Source organism: Typopeltis vanoorti, chromosome 2 (assembly GCF_054136105.1).
Source record: "Typopeltis vanoorti isolate ZY-2024b chromosome 2, IOZ_Tvanoo_1.0, whole genome shotgun sequence".
NCBI lineage: Eukaryota > Metazoa > Arthropoda > Arachnida > Uropygi > Thelyphonidae > Typopeltis > Typopeltis vanoorti.
Window position 1 is genome coordinate 109,314,981 of NC_143550.1, and position 27,284 is coordinate 109,342,264.

Genomic DNA, 27,284 nt, shown 5'->3' on the forward strand with positions numbered 1-27,284 from the left:
TTGAAGGGTATTTCCCCTAATATAAATTCGCTACTTATAACCACATGCGCAATACGGGTAGATGCAAATTTAACGAAGATAAAATTTGATTTTTAAGTTGCGCAGTGAAAAATTTATGAAAAGCTAGGGGGTTACTACAATTTGCAGACCACGTTATATCGAAACTGCATTGAAAAAGGGTTACTACAGTTTGTAGACCACATTATATCGAAACCACTTTGTATAAGTACCACGTTATACGAGGGTTACATGTATATATACATATCAGTGTATTTTGCTTAAATAAAATACACCTGATGAGAGTATTTCCAATATCTAACTGTTTTATGAGCTAACCTTGTGATACCTACCTTCAGAATTTCAAGATTTCAGAATTGCAGTATACATCTCACTAAAAGATGTATACTGCAATATATACTGCAATACATAATGTATTGCAGTATATACATCTTTTAGTGAGATGTGCTTTACATTATGGGAAAATACTAAGAATAGTGATCAGAACTCTTTACCCACCTTTACAATGAGTTGCCCTGGTGTTGTACCATCTTTAGACTTGAACTATGTTTCAGGCGCAAACTTATTTGTTTGCATACTTGGGATTAGGAGTTAAATAACCAAGCTTGTAAAATTACTTGGTAACCCTAATATATATATATATATATATATATATATATATATATATATATGTTATCCTGGTTTCTTGAAGCAGATAGTAGAACTTTGGGGTTGATCTTAGAGTGACTGCTTCCCATTTTTTTAGGTATATTAATGCATCCATACTTGTTGAGATTAAGAGAGTTTCATTGTCATTGCTGAATCTAAAAATAGTCTGTGAGACTTGTAATAACTTTTATATAGTGCATTAGTTTTGTGGTGTTCTGCATCCATATTTAGCACTGTAGTTTGAATATTTCTGATGACTTTTATTTCTCAAGTATTAAAGATTTCCTCTTTATTACATAATAAAATAAATCTGAATAGTAATTATTCTATTTCATCTTTATGATCTTTGATTTCTTTTATGGTACTTTTTTCCATTTTTGTTTTATCATTCTCCAAAACATTTTGCCACTCCTTCATGATATTTAAATTCTAGATTCTTTCCCATAGTCTTAAGTACTTTTACACATAGCTTTTGTATATTTGCATTTTTCACTGTGTATAGGCTTTTATTCTAAGGTTGCATGCTGACATACCTAAATACTTTTTGCATAATATCTTCTTCCCATGGACTTCTGCTTTATTAAATTCCTATGTTTATAATGAAGTTTTCTTAATTTTCTAGCTATGCATTCAGCTTAACCACATACCCTCTGAAGTTGAATTAATAAATAATTTCTTCACATTTTCCAGTGTGGTTTTTGTTTTCAAATTATTTCACTTTTACAATAAAATGCTTTCATATTCTAGTGTATAGTTTGCATCTCAGATGTTTGACTTCAATTATTTTCAGAATTTGAGTATTTTTCTTTTTAGTGGGTTATTCATTTTTATCCTGCTCAGTTCCATCATTTTCAGTTCATATCCCCTGTTCAATCTTGTATCTTGTACCAATCTAAGGACATTGTAGTAACAAAAAAGTAATCTTTTAGATTTGTTTTGCATGTTTTATCCTTCCTTTTTTTTTTTAATGTGAATCCTGTCCCACCTACAAAAATTCTAAAACTGTTGTAAGTTAACATCTACCTGAATTTATGCACATTATGTTGTAACATGGTGTTGGTAATGAGTAATCCATGTTGGGAGCAGAAATCTAGCATATACTAGCATGGCTGTTATTAGCATTGTCCTTTTCTCCAAATTTTTTCCAAAACATAAGTTAATTGTGTTTGATTTCCTGCTTTGCTGTTTAGGTCTCCAACAAAAAAATACTAGCATTACCTTTTTTTTTTAACAACCTTCTCTAATGACTCAAGAAAATTCCTCCACTTCTTCCTCACCAAAGCTTTCCATAGGCATAAGTATGAATAATTCTCATTGTCAAATTTCACATTTTGAAATTCAACTAGAGGTGAGATCACTACTTGAAATTAGCATCCATTCAAGAAGTGTATATTCATGTTTAATGTAGAGTACTATAGCTGCTCCTGTCTCTTCCTGATTCCAACAATCTGAATAATTCATATTATTATTTAGAAGGATCTCATTTATCCTGGTCTTCTTAGTTTTGGTAGCATCATTTATGTTGACATGATATTTCTTTATTTACTTTTTTAGCCACACTTCTTTTTCACTGATACATATTACATTGTGAAGTTGCTTATATTCTATTCTGATGAAGTTTCTACAGCTTATTTTTCACTACTTTTCCTGGTTTCTGGATGAAAATAGCAGGACTTCTTTATTTCTTTCTTGTATAAGACAACACCCCCCCACCCCAGCTGCAATATTTCTGATTACATATTATCATAATGTATATGTAATTATTGCCAGTATACAATCAAGTTTGATCTGGGTCCTAAATTGATAATAACTTTTAATAACACAGCACATCAGAAGGTAAGGATTTAGCTTTGAGTCAGAAGTCTGTTTCTCCACCATATTCCCTATAGATTACGTGACGGTCTCCTAATTATTTATATAAATACAATCCTTAAGCAATTAAATGTATATATTGTATGTGAGCACACACACTGTTTTTAATGTTGAAATCGCTTTGTAAGTTTAAAGTTAATCAGATCTCTTAATAGTGAAATTTCTTTCCTTTTAGCTTTGGGACATAAGAGATGGTATGTGCAAACAGACATTCCCTGGCCATGAATCGGACATTAATGCAGTCACTGTAAGTATATAAGTATCATGGTATAATGTAATTTTTCAATTTGAATCTGAAAAAAAAAAGATTTCACAGTATCTGAATGGAAGAATGATATGACATGTTATAAGATAAATATGTTCTTATATCTTTTACCAGGCTGTTTAGCATGCCCGTAGCATTACTTGATGTGATAAGGATAAACAGGAAGCACAGTATCTCTAAGACCAGATGAATATAGAAAGTGTGTGTGTGTGTATAGAATTTCTAAAACCAAATCTAGTCTTTCAGAACATTCTGCAGCTTGATACCACAGAATAAACTTTTGTGTGTGTGGGGATGGAGGGGCTGTAAATGTAAGTTTAAAGTTGACTTTTCAGAAACAGGTTGCCATCCCTTCAAATTATAACAGCTCAACATGATTAAGATTTCATTACTAGTTTTTTATTATTAACGATGTTTTTTTTTTTTTTTTTTTTTTTTTTTTTTTTTTTTTTTTTTTTTTTCAAATTGATTAAGATTAATTTGATCACCTCTTATTTTTATGTATTATAAGGCAGTCCTAACTGCAATTAGCCCATCTATGTCTTGGTTTTCTTTTCAATACTTGCCACAGTTACCTCAAATTTGAATTACTAGAAACTCCTTTAAATACCATTTAAATCTATCATGCATTGGCCTATATATATCCTATGTCTTCCCTATTGGATGTTGCCAGTTTTGATATGATTTGATGTCTTGGTATTTTTACAGTTTATTATTATTATTATTAATATGGGCAACTCCAAGGAGTCCTTCATGTCAAGAACAACTATTCAACATTCACAGTCATGGCACCCAAAACAGACTCTGGCAGCTTATTCCACTCATTCACCACTCTCCAAGTAAGAAACTTAGCTCTAACACCCTTGATAACCACACTCTTGCCCAGTTTCCATGGATGGCCCTAGTTCTCCCACCACCAGTCCTGTTCTCAAAAATATCTTCTGAATTAATCTTATAGAAACCCTTCAGTAATTTGAATATCTCAATCATATTCCTCCCCCTCCCCTCTTCCGCCTATCAACCAATTTCTGCAACCCACAAATCTTCAACCTGTTCTCATAAGGTTCATTCCATAGACCTGCTATCATTTTGGTCACTCGTCTCTGGATCCTCTCCATCAAGAAGAAAACCTGATGCCCAAATCTGAGCACAATAGTCTAGATGGGGGTCTTATCAAGGCTCGATACAGAGGAACAATAACTTGCTTGTCTCTGCTTGTCAAAGTATTCTCAATAACCAAGTGATTTGATGGGCTGATTTAGCCACTTTTGCAGTGTGCCCCTAAACTTCAACTCCCTATTCACCAACACTCCCAAATCCCTGGCCTCGTCAATCTCCTGGAGTACAGTTCCACCAATGTGGTATACTACTGCTAATCTGTTCACCCCAAAATGCATAACCTTACATTTTGCCACATTAAATTGACATCCATTCTCCTTAGCCCAGTCCTCCAAACTATCCAAATCACTGTGCAAAATTTTGACATCCTATGCACTCACTATCCTCTTCCCAACTTTGCATTATCAGCAGACAGATGAACAGTTCCTCTCAGATCCTTTCCTATATCGTTAATGAACAAATTAAACAGTAGTGGTCCAAGAACAGAACCCTGCGGCACACCACTAGTCACAGGCCGTCTTTTGGACTCTACTCCTGAATAAACTACTCTCTGATATCTCTCCATCAACCACCCTATTATCCATCTCACCAACCCTATATCCATCCTCATATGCTGCTGTTTACTGATTAGAATTCCATGTGGTATCCTGTCAAAATGCCTTAGCAAGGTCCAGCAGAATCACTGTAAACCCATTACCCTTATCCAGTTCAGCCGTCACCGTGTTATAAAATGTGAGTAAGTTACTGAGGCATGATCTACCCTTCACAAAGCCATGCTGTCCCCGTACAGTAACCCATTTTCATCTATCCATTCCTGTATTTTCCTCTTGACCACTTTCTCCAAGACCTTGATGACACTCCTAATATGCTGATCAGTCGGTCATTTTCAACAGCAGTCTTGGAACCTCCTTTCTGTAGTGGAACTATTTCCCCCCATTGAGACTAACCCAGACCCGAGACTCGAATTAAACAAAATGGTCAAGGCACTGACAATTCTTTAGCCACTTCACGTACGACGCGAGCTGTTATACCATCCAATCCCACAGATGTATTCACATTGAGATTTTGTAATAGACTATTCACCTCAACTTCATTCACCACAATTCCCGTATAAGCTGTTGGTTCCTTCATTCCTGCAATATCACCAATTTGCAAGAGTATATCACCCTGGATGATATACTCTTGTAAAATGCTCACTCAGTAATTCCACTATATCAACTGATTCTGTTACCTCCCTACCATCGGCATTCTTTAAAATCATTCTGCCATATACATTTTTTCTTTTACTTGCAATATATCAAAAAAACTGTTTGAGATTCTCTTTAGCCTGCATGGCCAATTTTCTTTCATAATCCGCTTTTGCTTTTCTTACCACTTGTTACCCTTCTGGCTTGCACTTTATACCTTTCAGGAGCCTGCAGGTCACCTTTCTCCTTAAATTCCCTCCACAGTTGTTTCTTTTTTTTTTTTTTTTTTTTTTTTTTTTTGTAGCTCAAGCTTAATGGTGTTATTCATCCATTTAACCCATACTTGATTTACTATTCGGACTCTAGGTATACAGTCAGCCATTGCCTCCTGCAAACACTTCTTAACCACCTCCCATGCACTATCAACATCCAGCCCTTGCACCTTGCAGTTTTACATGCCATGGCACTGAACCAAGCAATCTCCTTAGCTTGTCATACTTACCAGCCTGGTAATTCCACATGTACCCTGTCTTAATTGAAAATTCCACACATTTAGCCACCTTCCAGGTCAAGGAAGGTGGTTGATTGGTGAGAGTGATCACCTTATGATCACTCTCACCAATTGGTGGCAACATGGTCATGTTCATTACAGCCAAATTCTCGGATGCAATTACTAGGTCAAGCACTCTCTGACCCCTAGTATTTTCCATTACATGCTGTCGCAGATAGTTATCCCTTAATAGCTGCATAAAATCTAATTCCTTCCTCCCATGTGTCCTCTCCTCCTTCCAATCAATGTTACCATAGTTGAAATCCTCCATATAATTACCCTCCTTCCACTCATTGCTTCTATTTTCTTATGCTTACCATTGCCACCATCTATTCCATCACTTGATTTATAACAGCACCCAACTGTATATTTTGTTCTGCTAGTCACAATTTCACACCAAATAGCCTCAGATGTGCTCTTTTTGCTATCCCGCAGTTCATCAGCGATCATCAATAACACTCCTCCCACCATTTTATTCTCTCTATCCCTCCTGAATAAACTATACCCCTCACATTCTATCCCACTAGCTATATCATCTTCTGTTAGCCATGTTCCACTAATGCCAATAACCTGTGGTTAAGAGCCAACCAAGGCCAAAAATTCCTTCTTGTTCCTAATACTCCTGGCATTAGTATACATGAAATGCAGAAGCCCATTAGTCCCACCCCTATCCTGATGCTTTATACTAACTATCCCATTCTGATTTGTTGTCCTTCGTACTTGCTCGGGCATATTATACACATTCATAAACTCAACTGCCTTCCTAAAGTCTGCATATCCACTCCCCCCCCCTTTAATAACTCTAGTTTCCCTGATTCTGCACATCCTCTTCCACTTTATTCCACAACACTTTTTCCAGTTTCTGCACACCAAATCCATTCAGATGCAAACCATCCATCTTATAGAAATCCTTTTGCGCATCAAACTCACTCCACACCACTCCTCTTGCATAACCTGCACATAGAGTCATTTGCAATTATGGCCCTCCTTCTCAACTCTTCTCTGTCATACCGTAGCAACAGACTCACTCACTCTTTTCTTTTGCTACCTCTAGTAATTCCTTCAGGTCCTCTCTCATATCAAATTTATCACCTTTTAAATCATTTGTTCCTGCCACTCTTCTTTTCTTTCATTCTGCTTTTGCGCTCTGATTGACTCACTTACATCCTTAATTTTCACACCCGGTAAGTGCGATTTTAACAAAATCTCATCTATTACACCTCTTACTAAAGAATCGCTGTACAAAACTCGCTCCTTCATTTTTCTTACATTCCCAATCATACTCTTATTTTTCTTATCTTTCTTATCATACATTTGCCTTTCATTAGCAGATACGCTTGGTATCCGCTAATGAAACAATTTTGCAAACCCTCTAGCTGTCGCTTCGCCCTATGTATCACTGTGTGCGACTGTACGATCTCACTCATTGAAACTAACTCTTCATTTTTTTTATCCGTTAAACCTTCACTTTCACTTTCAACACCACTCTCAAAGCTAACTGGTACTGCATCGCAAATTCCTATCATATCACTATTTTCTACATTCTGACTTTCAGCATCGACATCAATCTCCCGACCTGGAACACACTTTAAATCCTCACTTTCCTTACACTTTCAGCACACATTATCCATTGCTAATTTTATTTCCCTGGGGAAATGAGTAATATATCAGATCAAGAAGATGTTGTGAATTCATTTGCATCCTTTTTTTAAATACAATGATATCCAAAACCTACAGACTAACACTATTTCTGAAGATTACAATCCCAAATTCAGACAAATCAGTTTGCGGCTATTTGTATAGTTGAAGATTTCGAGTAGAAAATTGGTAGTCATTCAAATTTTTGAATTGCATGCAAAAGAATCATGTTGTTCACCCAACAGGATAAAAGGTAAATGGCTGCACTAAGCAAATTGTATTTGAAGGAAGCTCTTTTCATGAAGGAATAAAGTTATAAACTTGGATGTCATGTAATGTCTCAAAAGCATCATCTAGATCAGTGATGAGCAACCTTTGTTCTTCAGTAGACCACAACTGAAAACCTAATATTCCATATGGGCCGCAACAAACACAATATTAAATACTTTAAGATATTCATCAAAAATTTTAATTTATGGGGTGGAATTTGTTATTTTCGACATAGATTAAAATGAAAAGTTTTTTTTTTTTTTAAATTTGATTTACTTTTGATTAGTAATGCTTTCAATATATACACAGGTATGCATACATAATTTTTTTAATTAAAAGAAATTAAATATTTGCTGAAATTTAATTAATGAGATATTTGGCTCTGTTTCTCATCAACAAGCTTTTCAATATTGGGAGATATGTTTAAAATTGCGACTGTAATACAATTTTTTTAGTCATTTGCCATCAAGGCAATTTTGTCGATCATTTTTTACAATTTTGATTTTTGAAAAGAGTTGTTCACACATATAAGTACTGTCAAATAATCTTATTATTTGGCAGTACTGGAAGACCTTTTTCCTCCGGACATCGTAGATCTTTATAAACATTGTATAAATAATACTTTTTTTCATGTATCAAGACAAATTTTGGGAACAAAAAGAAGGATTGGCTATGGGCTCTTCCCTCTCTCCGGCTTTAGCTAACCTATTTATGGAAAACTTTGAAAATAATGCTTTAAACAATTGTCATAAAAAAACCAAAAATATGGTTACACTATGTAGACGATATATTCATCATATGGCCAGGAACAACAGATGAACTCATTGCTTTCAAAGATTACTTAAATAATTTGCATAATAATATAAAATTTACTTTAGAACAAGAAGAACTTAGGAAACTGCCTTTTCTAGACATTCTGTTAGAAGTCAATGAAAAGGATAATAAACTTTCTTTCTCAATATATTAAAAACCCACCAACACAGGAAGATTTCTTAATGTGGTCTCACACCACCACTGCCGCCGCCCTTCGCAAAAAAGAGGTCTAATAAAAACCCTAAGGGACAGAGCGTACACATTTCCAGCACAGAAAAACAGAGAAACGAAGAATTAGAATATCTAACACAGATCTTTTAAAAGAATGGTTATGAAACCAAGACTATCAAAAAAATCCTCCACACACCTCCTACAAGCATCTCACAGAAACAAGATTTCAAAAACGCTATCATGCTTCCATATATCAAAAATGTTACAGTCAAGATGGCTAAATTACTTAACAAATATAACATCAAAGTAGCCTTTCTGCTGCTGGAAAAAATTTTGAGATTTCTACATCCCCCGAAACCTCCTCATCATCCTTTAAAAAAAACCAAGTGTTTAAAAAATGTATTGTTCTTGCAGCATCTGCTACGTAGGACAGACAGGAAGATCTGGGGAAATTCACATGAACAAACACCAAAAGGATATGCAAAACAGAAAAGAACACAAATCAGGTCTAGCTTTCCATACTACTTCCACCACCACAATGTACTCTGGCAGAAAACAAACATATCGTACATAGAAAAAAAAACTGTTACATAAGGAAATTTAAAATACCAACACAATGCAGTAAAAATCAAAGATTAATTCTCCACCAAGTTTGGTCAGCTTTAATAAAAAAAATATACCTCAGTCAGACCTCGGACATTATGAACGTGAACAAGAGAACGTGGCATCATCCAGCATTGTTTAAATTCAGCACTGCTTTGAATCTACATTCTGATTTTTAATTTTATGACTAGTCAGATGGCTACAACTGTATAGCATGAACTATTACTAATAATTTCTCTTTTCTTTGTGTTTTAAACTTTAAGTTACCTTTTACCCCTGAAGATGTAAGTCAAACGACTTACGAAACTTGTCGGGTCTTTTATTAATTCATTGTGTTTTATATAGCTTATTAAAAAAATGTGGTCCAATTACCGGAATATACCATGTGAACTTCTAAACCACAGAAACCCACACTTACAAAACTTATTATTTGCCTGGAACGGGTAGCCAGCAATGGAAAATTATCAGTTAGAAAGTAACTCTTATAAAAATCAATAAGACTAACATTTTGAAACTTATTTTTTAGTTCAGTGTTGCTTTGCAAATTACTTATTTCCATTTGAAATTCTTTGGGAATCCTTTCAATGTCTATATTAAAGGGTGATGAGAAAATATCAAAATTAGTTTCATTTTCGCATAATTTTTTGAATCATGAACTGAATTCTTCTTGTAGTCTCTATATTTGGGCATGGATGTTTGTGATTGTCTGTGAAAATAATAGTGGTGATGTGGACAGTAGATGGCTTTGATGTAGATGAGGTGGTTTATCGATCAGGTTGAGTAGTGGAGACGGAGAGATGTAGAGTAGGTGTCCTCCCTCAATGAGTCTTAGTACTCCCTGGAGGTGTCAAATAATAATAATTTCCTCTGCATATTTTTTTGTTTCTCAAACTTGGAAAATGAGCCATATTATTAGATTCCAGTTGGCAATTCTTTATTTCAAAGGCTTTTATTTTATTGAATATTTCATTAATAAGTTTGTTCTGTCCTTGAAGATTTACATTTAATTCATTCAAATGTTGAGTAATGTCAACACAAAATGCAAAGTCCCACATCCAGTCCTTGTCATTAAATTCTGGAAACAGGTTGTCTTTCATCTTCAAGAATAACTGAATTTCACTCTTGAAATTGTACACATGCTTAAGCATTGTGCCGCAACTTAACCATTAAACCTCAGTATTAAAAAGGATATTGCCATATTTGCTTTCCATATCTCTCAAAAATTCCTTAAATTAGCGATCATTCAATCCTTGAGATCTAATAAAATTTACAATTTTAATGATCGGTGGAACAACATTGGACATTTTCAAAACTTTTGCACTCAAATTTTCTTGGTACAAAAATGCAGTGAGAAACAATTATTTAGTGTCCTGTTAATCTTTTTATGTTTCTGGATAATAATCCCGACAGACCAACATTCATACTAGACATGGCTCGAGCTCCATTGTTATACCAACGATCTTTTCTATTGGGATGTTTAATTGATTAAGAACAGTTTTCATTTCCCTGTGTGTGTGTGTGTGTGTGTGTGTGTGTGTGTGTGTGTGTGTGTGTGTGTTTCGATAGTAGTCCCTTTCAATGGAACTAAAGATGCAAATTCTTTGGTGATGTTAAAACTAGAATCTGTTCCTCTCAAAAAGACAGCAAGTTGTGCCATATCAATAATATCAGAACTTTCATCCAAAGCCAAAGAAATTCATTCTGACTCAGAAATGCAAACCTGCAAACTTTCCTCAATACTTTGCGAAAGATCGTCAGTCCTTCTTGCGATTTTGATTCACTTTGTCTTTGTGTAACTGTCCTTGCAAATTGTAATATTTTGAAGAATGTTTAGCTTTATAATGCCTCTTGAAGTTATATTCTTTGAGAAAACAGATATCTTTTCAGAACATATCAAACAAACAGCATTGTCTTTTATGCAAATAAAAAATAGTCAAATGCCCATCATTTGTTAAACTGACGATTTTCGTCCTCAACTTTGTGTTTTCTAGATTTTGAACTTGTTGATTAAACACAGAACTCTGTTTGTAAGAAAGAAAAAAAAAATTGTAAAGACAATTTTTTAAAATAAAAAAATTATATTACCATTCTAAATTTATAATTTGCTTGGGTTTTAAAATAACTTTTTATTAATAAGTTTATTCAAGAATAATGCAACTACTTTCATATATCATTCAAGTACGACTGCTCATGCACTAGACTGAAAGGGCAAATGTCACAATCGTGGGAAGTATTGTCGCAAGCAAATATTTTTCACGCGACCTCTTAATGCATGTTTCATATTGATAACACATTGTGCCTTTTGCTAAATGTTTAAACTTCGGTTCATGAAGTGCAACATTTCGGCAGGCTGCAGGTTAGTAGTTGAAGGGCCACATGTAGGCTGCGGGTTGCTCATCACTGATCTAGGTGATTTCACACGGGGAAGAATTATTAGAAAACTTGAAGAAGGACGCTAAAGAATTACTGATATTGCCAGAGAGTTTGGAATCTCACATTGTATCCAGGCTCTGGACAGACTGATGGAAAGTGTTCTGGACAGAGAATCAAAAGCTAAGAGGTTGCCCTCGCTCCACCATGGAGCATGAAGAGAGATATTTGGTTATAACAGCAAAACGTAATTGACTCACCTCGCCTTGCAAGCTGATTTACTTGCACCTTGCAAGTAAATCAGCTTGCAAGTCAGCTCCATTCGTGCAGAGGTATGCAGATATCTCGACAAACTGTCGCAAGTCATCTGCAACAAGTAGGCCTATACACCTAAAGGCTTGTAGTCTGCATCCCTTTATCTGCAGCTCATCATAGAGCACATTTTCAGTGGTGTTGTATCCATTAAAATTGGACATGACAACAGTGGACTAATATACTCTTTACAGATGAGAGTCGTTTTAGTCTTTCCTCTGATTCTAGATGACACTTCATCTGGCATGAAAGTAGCACTGCTTACCATCATGAGAATGTTCTTGAAAGGGATAAATATGGCAGTGCTAGGGTTATGGTGTGGCGAGGCATTGTTCTTAATGGATGCACTGAGCTACAAATGCTGGAAAAAGGAACTATGACTGGTGAATAATGTTGCAACAAGGTTCTTCAATGTTATGTTCGATTGTTCCGGTGGTGTAGGCTAAGAATTCATTTTTATGGATAACAATGCCGCACCACATCATACCCAAGCAGTGGAGAATATGGATATTAATTTAATCGACTGGCCAGCACACTCCCTAGGTCTCAACCCATATATAGAACATGTTTGAGATACAGTTTTCTGTAAGCACTGTGCATTAATTCCTTAACTATGTCCTTAGGAAATTTATAACTTTTGCCAAAAACATATTGCAATTTATAACACATTTTTCATGACTACAGTCAAATGTCCACATTTGACTGTAGTCATGAAAATATTTTCAGATAAAAATGTAGTTTGTTCTTAGCTTTTGGACACTAGTGTAGTATAAATTATTGCAAAAATTTCAGTACCTTCCATAATTTTCATATCCAAGTTGATATTCATTGTTTCCATATCATTCTCTATTTTATTTTTTAAAATAGCTCTTCCTATAGAACTGTCACACTACATTATAATTTATTTTAATAATCTCCCTTTTTGTAATTTAAAATAACTCGCAAATTATTCTAATCTTTTTTTTTAATGTATTCAATTGAAATTTTTAATTTTTTTAGTTCCTTACCTAAAAAGTTTTTAATTGGTTGAAGGGGAAACATTACATTAGTTTAATTTCAATAAGTTTTGCATCATCTTTCTTTCTTATTGATTTTATTGAATAAATTGAATTCTTGTTTACACAACTATATATTTAATCACAGGATAAAATACTATATATTCATTTCACTCTTAAAGAATACAGTAATTCTTGTCACATGTGTTTTTCTATAGCAGTTTTTTTTTTTTTCAGTGGAAGGACAGTGATTTGTCTTGTGTATCAGCCTTGGGAGCAGAAACACATTTCTGTGCTTTTCTTTGAAACCCAAACTATAGAGTTTGAGAATTTATTTGTTAAAGGTATCATTTCTACATCTGAGGTTGTAGTGATGATAATAAATAACCAATAATTAAAGAAAATAAACATGTAAACAGTGCAGTGTTATATTCTTTCTGTGACATTATCAAAAAATGTGTAGCACTGAATAAGGTACAGTGTGCCAATGCTAGTTTCTGACCTAATGTCCAATCAACCTTCATGTGATGTGTCTTGTTAGTAGTTATCCACAGAATACTAAACAAATAAGGATAGGCTGGTAATTTGAGGCTTAGCCAAAAACAACTGAGAAACTAAGTGAACGAGCCAGGTTCAGGCCAAACACGGGTTTTCCACACAAGATTTTTTTGCTTTACATCAAATATGTGAAACATAATGGCAATATATGAAGGATCCGTATTTAATCACTCTGAAGATCTGGAAAAAGCACAGGACAACAAGGGAAAAAAATTGTTCGACTAAAGGGGAAAGTTCTGATAAACACCTAGAACAAAAATTGTATTAAAGCAATCACAAGAAAGAACATATGAGGATATAAGAACATGAGTTACCTTCATAATTCTGTTACTAGTATGTTCTTTCTTGTGGTTGCTTTAATATCATTTTTGTTCTAGGTGTTTATCAGAACTTTCCAGACCCCCCCCCCCCCCATGTAGGCTCATATATGAGAACATTATACAGAGCAATGCATAGTCTATGTTTAAGTTGTAAGTCAGCAGCGAGAATTCAAGGAAGTACAGGAAGATGGTTCAATGTGAGAGAGAGAAAGCTACACTAGTATTCATCATCTGTATGGGTTGCATTATGAAAGAAAATGGTGTTAAATCTGATAACAGAATCAAAGATATTCAACTCTTTGATATCTCTGCTTTATGCAGAATGTTCTACTTCTAAACAAATCCAATTCCAATTCTCTAGAAAAACTGAACTGAATAGCAGCTATAACAATTTGGTGTTAAAATTATCAATAAAAAAAAATTTAACTATGAAAACAGGTAGGAGTATGGAAAACTTCAACAGCATTCCCAATTGAGACCCTATAGAACAAGTAACATTTTTCAGCTATTTAGGCATAATTTTTAGTAAAGATTGAAATTATGTGGAAATTGACAAAGAATAAGCAAAGCTGGAAGCCAAACACATATATTTATTATTATTATTATTATTATTATTATTATTATTTTGGGCGACTCCAGGAGTCCTTAGACTCATCGAGGGAGGCCCTAAACATCATGTCCACACAACTATGCGATTACATTCTCACAGTATCTATCATACCTTGTCTTGAACTCGTTCACCGTCATAGCACCCACAACAGACTCTGGCAGCTTATTCCACTCATTTACCACTCTAAAAGTAAAGAACCCAGCTCTAACACCCCTGCTAACCACACTCTTGCCCAGCTTCCATAGGTGTCCCCTAGTTCTCCCACCACCAGTGCTGATCTCAAAAATATCCTCTGAGTTAATCCTATAGAAACCCTTTAGCAATTTGAATGTCTCAATCATATCTCCCCTTTTCCGCCTATCAACTAATTCCTGCAACCCACAAATCTTCAACCTGTTCTCATATGGTTCATTCCATAGACCTGTTATCATCTTAGTCACTCACCTCTGGATCCTCTCCACCTCCTCCCCATCAAGATGGAACCGAGGTGACCAAATCTGGGCACAGTAGTCGAGATGAGGTCTTATCAAGGCTCGGTACAGAGGTACAATAACTTGCTTGTCTCTGCTCGTCAAGGTATTTTTCAACAACCAAGTGAGGTGATGAGCTGATTTAGCTACTTTTGCAGAGTGCCCCCCTAAACTTCATCTCCCTATTCACCAACACTCCCAAGTCCCTGGCCTCATCAATCTCTTGGAGTTCAGTTCCACCAATGTGGTATACTGTTGCTAATCTTTTCACCCCAAAATGCATAACCTTACATTTTGTCACATTAAATTGACATCCATTCTCCTTAGCCCAGAACTCCAATCTATCTAAGTCATCCTGCAAGACTTTGACATCTTCTGCATTCACTATTACCCTACCCAACTTTGCATCATCAGCGAACAAATGAATTGTTCCACTTAGATCCTTCCCTATATCATTAATGAACAGATTAAACAGCAGTGGTCCAAGAACAGAACCCTGCGGCACACCACTAGTCACAGGCCGTCTTTTGGACTCTACTCCTGAATAAACTACTCTTTGATATCTCTCCATCAACCAACCACCTATCCACCTCACCAACCCTATATCCATTCCCATATGTTGTAGTTTACGGATTAGTATTCCATGTGGTATCCTGTCAAACGCCTTTGCCAGGTCCAGCAGTATCACTGTAAACCCATTTCCCTTATCCAGTTCAGCCGTTACCTTGTTATGCAAGATTACAGAAATTAACCAAAGCAGTGCACTAGACATACAAGACAATGTTTGATGCCAAGTTGGCAGGAAAAAGAACCAGAGGAAGACCAAGATCAATCGAAGACTGATGATTCAGTCTTCGATTAGAAGTGCCCTAGAAGACAGAAAATATAAGATCTGACAATACTGGAGTGCTGACAAGTGATAGACTAATTTGGAGGAAAATTATTGACAGAACATTAGTAATAAATTGTGTAGTATTGTCACGGTATCCTTTAGACCACTTTAGGGTACATATCAGTAAATATGATCATGTAGATAAACATGTGAAATGTGACTTTCTTAATAAAAGATACAAAAGTAAAATTTGAGAACTGGCAGTTTGAAACAGTTTGCTTGATATAGCAACTATATATTATAGTTGCTATATCAAGGCAAAACGATTCTCAAAATTATCGTTTTTTAAAATTAAGCACACTCAAATATATAGGTTCCTGAACAAGGTCTGTTGTCTTTTAGGCAGTGCAATAACAAGTCAACTCTCATTCTGAAGGTTGTTTTCTAATAATCTTTCTTTCACTTTTCAAATGCAAACACCGCTTACCATTTCATTAAAAAAAAATAATAGATTTTTGATAGTTTTTGATTCCAATCAGAAGTATTTTAGGCTCGTTCTTCATATTCATGAAATAAATGCTGTTGTATTTCTGTATATAAGGTTTCTAATGTTTATCTGTGTTTAATAGTTGAGCTGGGTCTCACAAATTAACATCAGTACACCATGCCATATTATCCAGTGTTATTAACGCATTTTTTAATAATGTCACAGAAAGAACACAACAAAATAATGGTTAAAATTTATAGTTGCTATTTTATGAGGACGTATTCAAGTTATAACTTTAATTTTTTGGTAACATTTAAAGCATGCATAAGTTGAAAATTATCTGAAAACTTCAACTGAGAAGTGGAAAGTTTACTACATTTAATGAGGCAACTAATTTATAGGTCTGGCATGGGTTCAACCTGGAGAATGTTTTTTTGCAAGGAACTCTCCATATTTCTCTAACCATTAAAACCCTACAACATCTTACTGAATTTAGATGAAATTAATCTCAAAAAAAAAAGGTTTTATTGATTTGAAGATAATTTATTATATTACAAAACATAAATGTAAGAGGATGAGATATTCTAAGCCAGTATTTATTACTGGTAAATTTTGAGTCTAGTTTCAAGACTATATTTTCTCAATGTGATTAGTTAGACAAAATACAATAGAATAACAGTTGAAAATTAAAGCATGTGATATGATACGTGATATTCATTGCAAGAGGAGAGCTCTATCTTAACTATTAGAATTCAAGGAAAGACATTGAAAACTCAGTTGGGCATCATCAAAACTTTAATGCATTTTGGATCTACACTCCTTATGCTCCACTGACTCCTCTCTGAAAACAGGACTCTTTCACTATAGCCACTGCATTTCCAATGGCTCTAATCCAAACATTATCATAAAATTAATTATGATAATTTTAGCCATGATTCCATTCCTTCTTCAGAGGAAGTTTTAAGAGCCTATTCTTGATATAATGAATGTTTGAGAAACTCAGACTTCTATGCCAGATAAACCCTCATATCTGCTTCCATCCGATTCGCAGACAAAATTTATTCTTATACTCTCCTAAGGTTAAATATTCTCTCTCCCTCATATCCAGGAGTTTACAGAATTACATGCTCATATGGCCTCTCTTATGAGCAGACAAATCAGTCTGCTCACATTAGTCTAAAAGAATACTTGAACTACATTCATCTCCATAAGTCTGATTAATCAGGTCTTGTAGTCAAGGCCATATCTATTTGGCACACAGGATTCATTTGAATAGGACTAAAATTTTATACAGGTGCTATTTTTATTAGAAAGATTGTATAAACAAAGCCATGAAATCCATAAAACAAAACTAACTCTCTTTCTGAGTTTTAGGAAATTATTTTACTCAGTACTCCTCATAATTGTGTTAAGTAATTTATTGATTATAATTTCAATGTTTTTCCATGAATTCTAATAGTTTCAAATCAGGTTACATTAGTTTACAATTACAATAGTTACATTATTAGTATTTTGTATTATATCATGTGCTTTAATTTTCAGTTGTTATTCTGTTGTACTTTTTAACTGTTTGCATTGAGTTTCGATGGTCTTGAAACTAAACTGAAAATTCCACCTATAATACTTATTTCTTTCCAACATAAGTGACTTCTAGTTATTTAATAGAGGTATGTGCATTAGACACTACTTTTGAATAACAGCTTCACTAATGTAAGATAAAACTAAATATAGTTCAGTTTTTAAATAATCTAAGTGATTTCTGTATTTCATTTGCTTAGAATACTTTGCAGAGTGTTGTGTTTAATATTATATAAATAGCAAATTAAAACTTAATCTCTGATTTTGCCTCTCTCTTCATTAAAATCATTTCTCCCCCCACAGTTCTTCCCAAATGGCTATGCTTTTGCCACTGGCTCTGATGATGCAACTTGTAGATTGTTTGATATCCGAGCAGATCAAGAGCTTGCCATGTATTCACATGATAACATTATTTGTGGCATTACCTCTGTTGCCTTCTCTAAAAGTGGCCGTCTTCTGCTGGCTGGCTATGATGACTTCAATTGCAATGTGTGGGATTCTATGAAGGCTGAACGTGCAGGTAAGCATCGATAATAAAAGTAAAATTTTAAATTTAAGGTTACTGAATGTTTCATAGTTTACTCTTATATATTATAACAAGAGAATGGCCAGAAGGTAATGGAAAATATTGTGCACTTCTGTGAAGTTCTTCACAGAACAAACTATGACAATCAGTAGTTGGAGAAATGCCTGGCAGATGGTATGACACCAAAACAAAAGAAAGGGGAGACAAAGCAGAGCATGTAAGACCAAAAGCAGGGAAATAGGGATCAAATTTTGTATGGTGATTTGCTCATGTGAGGAGTCCTTGAGGAGAGTGTGATGAAATTGTGTTTTCCTGGAGCTAAGGTAAATGATGTCAGTGATGCTGTAAAGGATGCAGAGAGTTAAGTACCAATGATTTAGCAGGTAACAAGTGTGGCATGCAAGAAGACATTGAGAGTCCATGGGAAAAAGAAGAGTGAGAAAGTAAAAGTTGTAAATCTGTTGCAACGGTAGGAGAGCTATGATTACAGAGTCAGTGCACAGATTGTGCAGAAGGAATGGTGTGGAGTTTGTGGAGTGAGTTTGATGGAAGGAAGGATTTATATAAGGTGGAGGACTTGCTTCTAAATGGATTTGATGTCAGGAGTCTTGAGAAAGTGTTGTTCAGTGAAAGTTTGGAAGTTCAACGTCATGGAAACTTGAATGTTTTGGGGAGGTGCAGATGAATGTGGGTCCAGGCAACCTAGAAGTTAGTAGGTGGGAGAGTAATCACATAATGCAAAATGTCACGCCCCATGTTAACTTAATCGGCTAAGTAACACAAGGTATAAGAGAGGTTGTTGGATGAAGGGGGGGGGAGTATTGCAGTGTATGTATACTGATGTGAGAAATATATTGAAATAAGATTAAAGAGGTTTTGGTATTGGTTAGCACAATTTGACCAAAAATTATAGGCATCAGAAGGAACAGGACATGGGAATGTGTGATTGGCAGAGGTGTAAAACAGGGATGCTGCCTGTCACTGACACTCTTCAATATATTTGCAGAAGAAATGATAAAAGAAGCATTTGATGAAGAGAAAAGAGGAATCACTATTGGAGGAAGAATAATATAAAATATTAGATTCACAGATGATCAAGCAATGTTAGCTAATACCGAAGATGAACTACGGCACCTAATGCAAAAATTTGAAAGTGTATGCAAGAAATATGGTATCAAAAACACAAAGAAAACAAAATTGATGAGAGTCTCCAGGAAGTGTCAAGGTGATGATGAATGGAGAAAGTGTAGAGCAAGTGAGACAATACAAATACCTTGGTAGTATAATACAAGAAAATGGAAAATGTGACATGGAAATAAAAGAAAGAATTAACGAAGGAAAATATACATTTTATAGCAAGAAAAATTTGTTTATTAAAAAAATGAATAAAAATTTAAAGAAAAGGCTTATTAAGTGTTATATTTGGAGTATTACTTTATATGGGTCAGAAACATGGACAGTTGGGAAGAAAGAAGCTAAAATGTTGGAAGCCTTTGAAATGTGGTTATGGAGAAGAATGGAGAAAATAAAGTGAACTGAAAAAATTACCAATGAAGAAAGTATTACAAAGAGTTGCAGAAGAAAGGAATTTACTAAAGACTATAAGACAAAGAAAGCATAACTGGATATGACATGTATTAAGAGGAGACAGCCTACTGAAAAGAATGATAGAAGGGAAAATTGAAGGAAAGCGACTAATAGGAAGAAGATGACCTAATGATGCTTGGTGATATAATGGGCACAAGAGGATATCAAGAAATGAAGGAGGAAGCAAGAGACAGAGGAAATTGGAGGAAGAGAATTTGCTGAGTACCATTGGACCTATCAAGAGACAATGCTAATGATGATTTGATGATCCAGGGGGATATACAGGCAGAAGAATGTAGATGACATGCACTCGCAAATTAGCATGATGAGTACAGGTCAAGTAATTGTTATGGGGGGGGTGGATTTCAACTATGAAGGCATAGATTAAGAGAAGGAGGAATGGTCACAGGCAGGGAAGAAAATGGAATTTATAGATCAGCTTGGAGATAATTATCTGAGGCAACATGTAATGGAGGGGACATAAGGGTTAAAAGTGTGGTTCTTATCATTGCATCAGAGAATTTAACACTAATGCTTCCTCCTCTTGGAGAAAGTGATTGTGTAGCCTTGATTAGTGATTATGTAGAATTTTCCATTAAGAAGGGCTATAAGAGTATGTGGAATTACAAAGCAGGTGATTATGATAAGCTCAGGAATCAACCTTCAGCAGAGCCCTTGGCATAAGAATTTGGGAATGTTGGTGGTGATTGGAAGTGATCAAGGGGTGTTTGAAAAAGCATTATCTGAATATATACCTAGGGTCAGAAGGAATAATTAGTTTGAAGTTAGATGGATGAATAGCTTTGTTAAGCAGGAGTTGCACACAAAGGAAAGTTTGTAGAAGAATTATAAAGATAAAGGTGATCAGCATGCCCATGAGCAGTATAAGGCATAGGCACAAAAGCTGAGAGAAAGCTAGCTGATGATTGAAAAGAAACTCTAAAGAGTTCTTTTGCTACCTGGCAAGTAAAAAATGAGGAATGACTATGGAAGGGTGATTTTAAAAACTGCTGATGGTGGGGAAGTAACAGAACCAAACCAAATAGTTGAATTATTGAGTAAGCATTTTGCTGGAGTGTACCATTTAGATTGCAACATTACAATGCCAGATGTAGCATTGACTGATAGGAGAATAGAGGTTTAAGAAATGGAGGTGCTTAAATTATTGCAGAGCCCTTAGTACAAACACAGCAATGGGATTAGATGGTATTGGCCTGTGTATTATGAGAATGTCAAAGGAAAAACAGCTCTAACCAAGCTGTTTAATTTAAGTCTCTGTACTGGGAGGGTACCAATGAGTGTTAAAAGGGCAGAATAATCCCATTGCATAAAGGAGACTCCAAGACAGAAGCAGCAAGTTATAGGCCAATCAGCATTTCAGGAGTGGTTGTGGTGATTAAAGTATTGGAGAAATTGGTGAAAGGTAGAATTCAGGACTGGGCAGATAGAAATATGATACTCTATAAGGAACGACATGGTTTCGTGAACAGTAAGCCTTGCTTTAGTAATTTTTTCACTTTTTATAATCAAGTGACAATGGAGTTGGATAAGGGAAATTGGCTACTCAGTAATATTGCTAGACTTTGTAAAAGCATTTGACAAGCTTCCACATAGAACTCTATTGTATAAATTGGAGCAAATGGTGATAGATATGATATTGGATTAAAGGGTGCCTGATGGACAGATATCAAAGTGTGGTTTATGGAGGAGTTGAGTCCAGAAGAATGCAAGAGAGGAGTGGTGTACTGCAGGGCTCAGTACTTGGTCCTCTGCTGTTTAATTTGTATATCAATAATATAGGAAATGATATGACAGGAAATATTCAGTTGTTTGCTGAATACTTAAGCAGACTAGCAGTATGGGCAAAGGTAACTAGCTGACAGTTTAATGTGGTCAGGTGTAAGGTGATGCACTTTTGGAAGAGATCAGAAACTGTGTACTATTGGTGGAACTGTACTGCAGGAAACTTATGGGGCCAGGGACCTGATTGTGATTGTGGACAGGGGAATTGAAATTTAGAGGGCATATTGTGAAAGCAACCAAAACAGCACATCAGATTATGTGGTTATTGTAGACACATTAACAAGCAGAGATAGAGAGGTTATTGTTCCTCTCTATAAGTTGTTAATAAGGCCACATCTGTACTCATGAATTCCATGGGGATGAAGTTTTGGAGAGGATTCAGAGGCGAGTGGCAAAGATTGTGGCAGGGATGTAGAATGCTGAGAATAGATTGATGGTCTGTAGGCTTCAAAAATTAACTGACAGGTAAAAAAGAGAAGACATGATAGAAGCATTTAAGTTATTAAAGGAGTGTTATAGGATTAACACTGAAGACTTTTCATTACATTGCAAGAAGGGAGAGAACAAGGATCACCAGTGGAAGTTGTGTGAGAGTGTGGTTAGCAAGGATGTTAGGACTAGAGTTTTTGCTTTGAAAGGTGGTGAATAGGTTGTCAGAAGTGGTTGTGGGTGCTTCATCAATGAATGAGTGAGCTTAACAGGAGGTATGATAGATACAAGGGTTGTTTGAAAAGTTTGGTAAATTTCCAATAGATGGTGACACAATTTGTTCATTCATCATCTTTTTCATGACCACTGGCAAAATTTTAGCCATGTGCAATGCATAGTTCTCGTTTGGTAAACATTTAAAATGACCGTGTTCACATTTTTAATAAAAATAAAGAAAAACGAGTTTCGTGTAGTGATAAAACACTTATTTGAGGAAGTGGACAGCCGTGCAGATCAAAGCTGAGTTAGATGCAGTTCATGGGGACTCTGCACCAGCATTAAAGACTATTTATTTTGGGATAAATGAGTTTAAACAGGGTTGTAAGTTCATCGAAGATAAAGCATGCCCCAGATGCCCGACTGAAGTCACTATGAAGGAAATGATACGAAGGTACCGTTATGGAAGACCGCCGAGTGAAAATGCATGAGATTGTAGGTATCTCAACTGAACGGGTGTATAATATCCTGCAAAAAAAATTGCACATGAAAAAGATGGGTGCCATGATTGTTGACTGTCGATCAAAAACGCATGCCAAAAGACATTTTGACACAGTATTTGGCGATGTTTAATCACAATTCACGGGATTTTTTTGCATCGATTCGTGACTAAATGAAACTTGGATCTGCCATGACAAACCTGTGTCCATGCAGCAGTACAATGGACAATGCCCAGTGAAAGAGCACCAAAAAAAGTGAAGACCGTTTTTGGGATTCCCAAGGAATTATCATGATAGACTTTGGAAAAGGGTAAGACAATAACTACAGTCTATTATGCATCATTGTTGGACCTTTTAAAAGAAGAACTGAAGAAAAAACGGCCAAGATTGGTGCATAAAAAAAGTGCTCTTTCATCAATACAATGCACCATCCCACACATTGAGCGTTAGAATGGCAAAATTGCACGAACTGAAGTTTGCATTGGTTCCACATCCATCGTATTCTCCGGACTTGGTCCCGTGTGACTTCTTTTTGTTCCCAAACTTAAAAATTTGGGTCAGTGGGAAAAAAATTTCTTCGAACAAGAATGTCATCAAGGTGTCAAATTTTGTACAATTTGACAAATCCTACTTTTTATATGGGATGAAAAAATTGGAAACTCGCTGGACTAAATGTGTAGACCTCGATGGAGACTATGTTGAGAAATGAAGGTGATTGTTTCCAAAAAAACGTGTTTAACTTATTTTTTTTTACCAAACTTTTCAAACAACCCTCGTATTGTGTGAATAGTCGATCCCCCATAATATGTCTCCTGACTATATGGAGATACTTGTATAATAGTAATAATTGTTATGCGAGTTGGGACATCGGAAATTTAATCACAAGGGAAGCATAATGAAGATTATTGGCAAGTATATTTTTAGGCTTATCACCATTAATCTAAAAATAACAAAATAAATTTTAAATTTGCATATAATGTTTGAAATGTTGTTTGGAAATTTATTGCTAATTAGCAAATTTTTGATAATTGATTGATATTACTGTACTGAATAGTAATATAGTAATATTATAATAATAATATTACTGTACTGTGATAAAAAATTTTGCATCTTTTAAGAGGCAGCTGAATATAAATTTATTCATCACTCCACCGTATGAGCCATCCTTACTTATTCTGTATTCTATTTCCATATTTAGCTTGCTATCTTCATTATATATATTTTTATGCCCCTCTCACCCACGAAAGGTCATAAACCTATAGTCATTAGTACCATGGATGGGTTAAGAATTTTTTTTCTATTTTTTGTTTTTTTTCTTGAAACCCTACTCTAGCAAATATTTCTAGAGCCCAGGTTTAGAGACCCCCACTTCATGGAGTTCTGAAGTTGCTTTTCAAGCCATTTCAATCTCAATTAGTTGAGGCACTGGGTCTCTCATTAGGAAATGAACTTCATTTCCCAAAATTGCTGGCCAACCAAGAGAGCAAGTTTGAAAATGTAACTGATGTTTTCTATATTCCTGTCTAAAATTTGTTATAGCAGGTTTTTATTCAGATCGAAGGATTGCAGTACTTTATAGAAGATTTAGAAGTTACCATATGTAAAGGACTGAGCTTAATATATATATTTTTAAAACTGAATCCCCTCACAAAAGTTCATAAACCTGTTGTATGTGAGTACAGTAGGATTACTACCTTTGGATGTGCTAAGGGCTAGATAATCCAGTAACAGTCCTGTGCTAGAAACTAAGTTTGGGACTTTTTCGAGACAATCAGGCCTACAACAAATAGGGTGGTGGTGGTCTCACACTGGACAGTGAAATTCATCTACCACCTAAAGACATTCACAAATATCCATGTTTGCAGTGGGATTCAAACTCACTGTCTCTTCATGTAAAATTATGAAAATCACTACCATGTTAGGAGTAATAACTTTAATTTCCCAATGTTTTGACCTTGATATCAAGGTCATCGTCATATAAACAGAAAAACAAGTTATATTACATTTTGTTGAAAGTTTTTCACTTGGTTATACTATAAATTAAGATGCAAAGAAATTATATTCTTAGTTTAATCCTATATCCAAGAATATAATTTCTTAGCATCTTTAATGTAAATTTATGTTACAGTACAGTACAAACAATATGCCAAAGCATCACTAATTTGGTCAACCATATTTGCTCTTCCATAAAATAGTTTGGTCAACCATTGCTCTTCCATAAAAAAGATTACTAAAATAGCAGTAATCACTGAAACAAAAAAGAAATTAAAAGGAACTATGAGAACTGAAAATTTTAATGTGATATACAGTGGAGTCGACAGAGACCAAAGAGCACAAGCAGGAGTCATGATTTGGATTCATAACTCCCTTTCAAAACAGTTAAAACATTATAAATTATGGAATGAAAGAATAATAGAAGCTAGAATAAAAATAGATAGAGGCTATTTAACAATAATTGGTTTATATATGTCCCAGAAGAAGGTAGAGAACAGGATAATATTGATTTTTATAATCAGCTACAAAACATATATAATAAAATAAATAAAAATGATTACATAATTTTAGCAGGAGACTTAAATGCAAGAATTGGAACACGAAAATTAATAATATAGGAATACATGGAGAACACACTCTAAACAGAAATGGTAAAAAATTGATTGACTTTGTAGTTTATAATAACCTAAAAATAATGAATTCCTTCTATACATAAATATAATTGGGCAGCAAGAGGATGGAAATCAATATTAGATCACTTCATATTAAATGAAAAGACATCAAAATTTTCACTAGATGTTAGAGTTCACAGAGGATATGAAATAAGTAGTGACCACTTCCTTGTTAAAATAAAATTAAGATTATCTCCTAAATGGCTACAAGTAACAAGAACAGAAAGAAAAATTGAAACATTTGTTTATAAAACTAAACTATTGAATGACACAAATGTACAATGGCTATATGAACAAAGAATTAACCAATATCTAAATAAAATAAAACAAAATGAAGAAATAGAAATAGAATGGCTTAATATAAAAACGATACTAAATGCAGCAGCAAATGAAAGCTTAGGAAAGACCAAAAAATTCAATAAAAGAAAAAAACTGAAGATCTGGCATGATACAATCAAAGAAATAATCAAAAAGAAAAAAGAAGCCTATCACAAATGGTTAAGTAGTAAAAGATTAGAAGATGAAATAGAATATAAAAGAATAAGATCCATAGCTAAAAGAGAAGTCAGAAAAAGACATAGAGAATCATGGAATAAATTTGTTTCTAATTTAGAACATGATTTATATAAAATAAGACCCAATGTATATAAGATTTTGAAACACCTAAATGCAGATACCAAAGAAAACATAAAATTAAACACTGAATTGAAATTAGAAGAATTTCTAAATTACTACACAGAACTGTGGACAGACAAATATTTTAAAAAAGACAACTGGCAAACAATTAACGAAAATGAAAAGGAAATAACTGAAGAAGAATTAGAAATCAGCCTGAAAGAAACAAGAAACAGAAAATCACCTGGAGAAGATAAGCTAGGTTCAGAACTATATAAATACGCAGGAACAAGATTCAAAGGAAGACTCTTATTATTTTTAAATAAAATTTACTCAACTGGTATCCCCCCAATAGAATGGAAAAAAGCAATTGTGATTCCTATCTTTAAGAAAGGTAATAGAGATGACCCTAAAAACTATAGAGGTATCAGTATACTAAATTCATGTTACAAAATATACAGCAGAATCTTAAATAACAAACTAATGAAATATTCCGAAAACTTTATTCTAGAGGTACAAAATGGATTTAGAAAAGGACGATCATGTATAGACCCAGCCTTCTGCCTAAAATTAATAAATTAATAATAGAGAAAAGAAGAGAATATAATTTAGAAACACATATTGCATTTATTGATTTTGAAAAAGCATTTGACAAAGTTAAAAGAAACATATTATTTAACATATTAAAAGAAAGACAAATACCAAATAATATCCTAAAAGCTGTCAAAAGTATATATGAAAATAATCAAATACAAATAAGATTAAATCATGAGCTATCATATACAAGAGAGATAAACCAAGGGGTCCGACAGGGATGTCCCCTCTCAGCAACTCTTTTTAATATCTACTTAAATGAAATAATAATAAAATGGAGTAAAAATTTACATCAAGGAATTAAACTTTCACCTACAGTTAACTTAAACACTCTCTTCTTTGCAGACAACCAAATAATAATTACAAATTCTGAAGATAACTTACAGAAAGCTATTTTAAATCTAAATGAGATATCCAAAGATTATGGTATGATAATATCAACGGAAAAATCAAAAACTATGGCCTTTAAAAGACAAGATCCAGCAAGAACTAAATAGTATTAGATAACAAGATCTTAGAACAGGTGAATTCATTTAACTACCTAGGATGTATGATCACTTATGAAAATGAAAAAGATATAAACATAAAAATTGCAAAATATTTAAAAATAACAGGGGTAATTAACTCTATAATTAAACCAAACTTAGTTCAAAAACAAACCA

General features: G+C 34.4%; 1 protein-coding gene across 5 annotated transcripts in view; it reads left to right on the forward strand.

Annotated features, from left to right (window-relative positions):
• LOC150109322 (guanine nucleotide-binding protein G(I)/G(S)/G(T) subunit beta-1) overlaps positions 1 to 27,284 on the forward strand; it is a 248,073-nt gene that overhangs the window by 214,018 nt on the left and 6,771 nt on the right. For all 5 annotated transcript variants that reach the window (XM_090412529.1, XM_090412501.1, XM_090412506.1 and 2 more), the window contains exons 7-8: positions 2,714 to 2,785; positions 17,990 to 18,206. In XM_090412529.1, the coding sequence (XP_090268655.1) occupies positions 2,714 to 2,785; positions 17,990 to 18,206 (289 nt within the window). The remainder of the gene's footprint in view (positions 1 to 2,713; positions 2,786 to 17,989; positions 18,207 to 27,284) is intronic.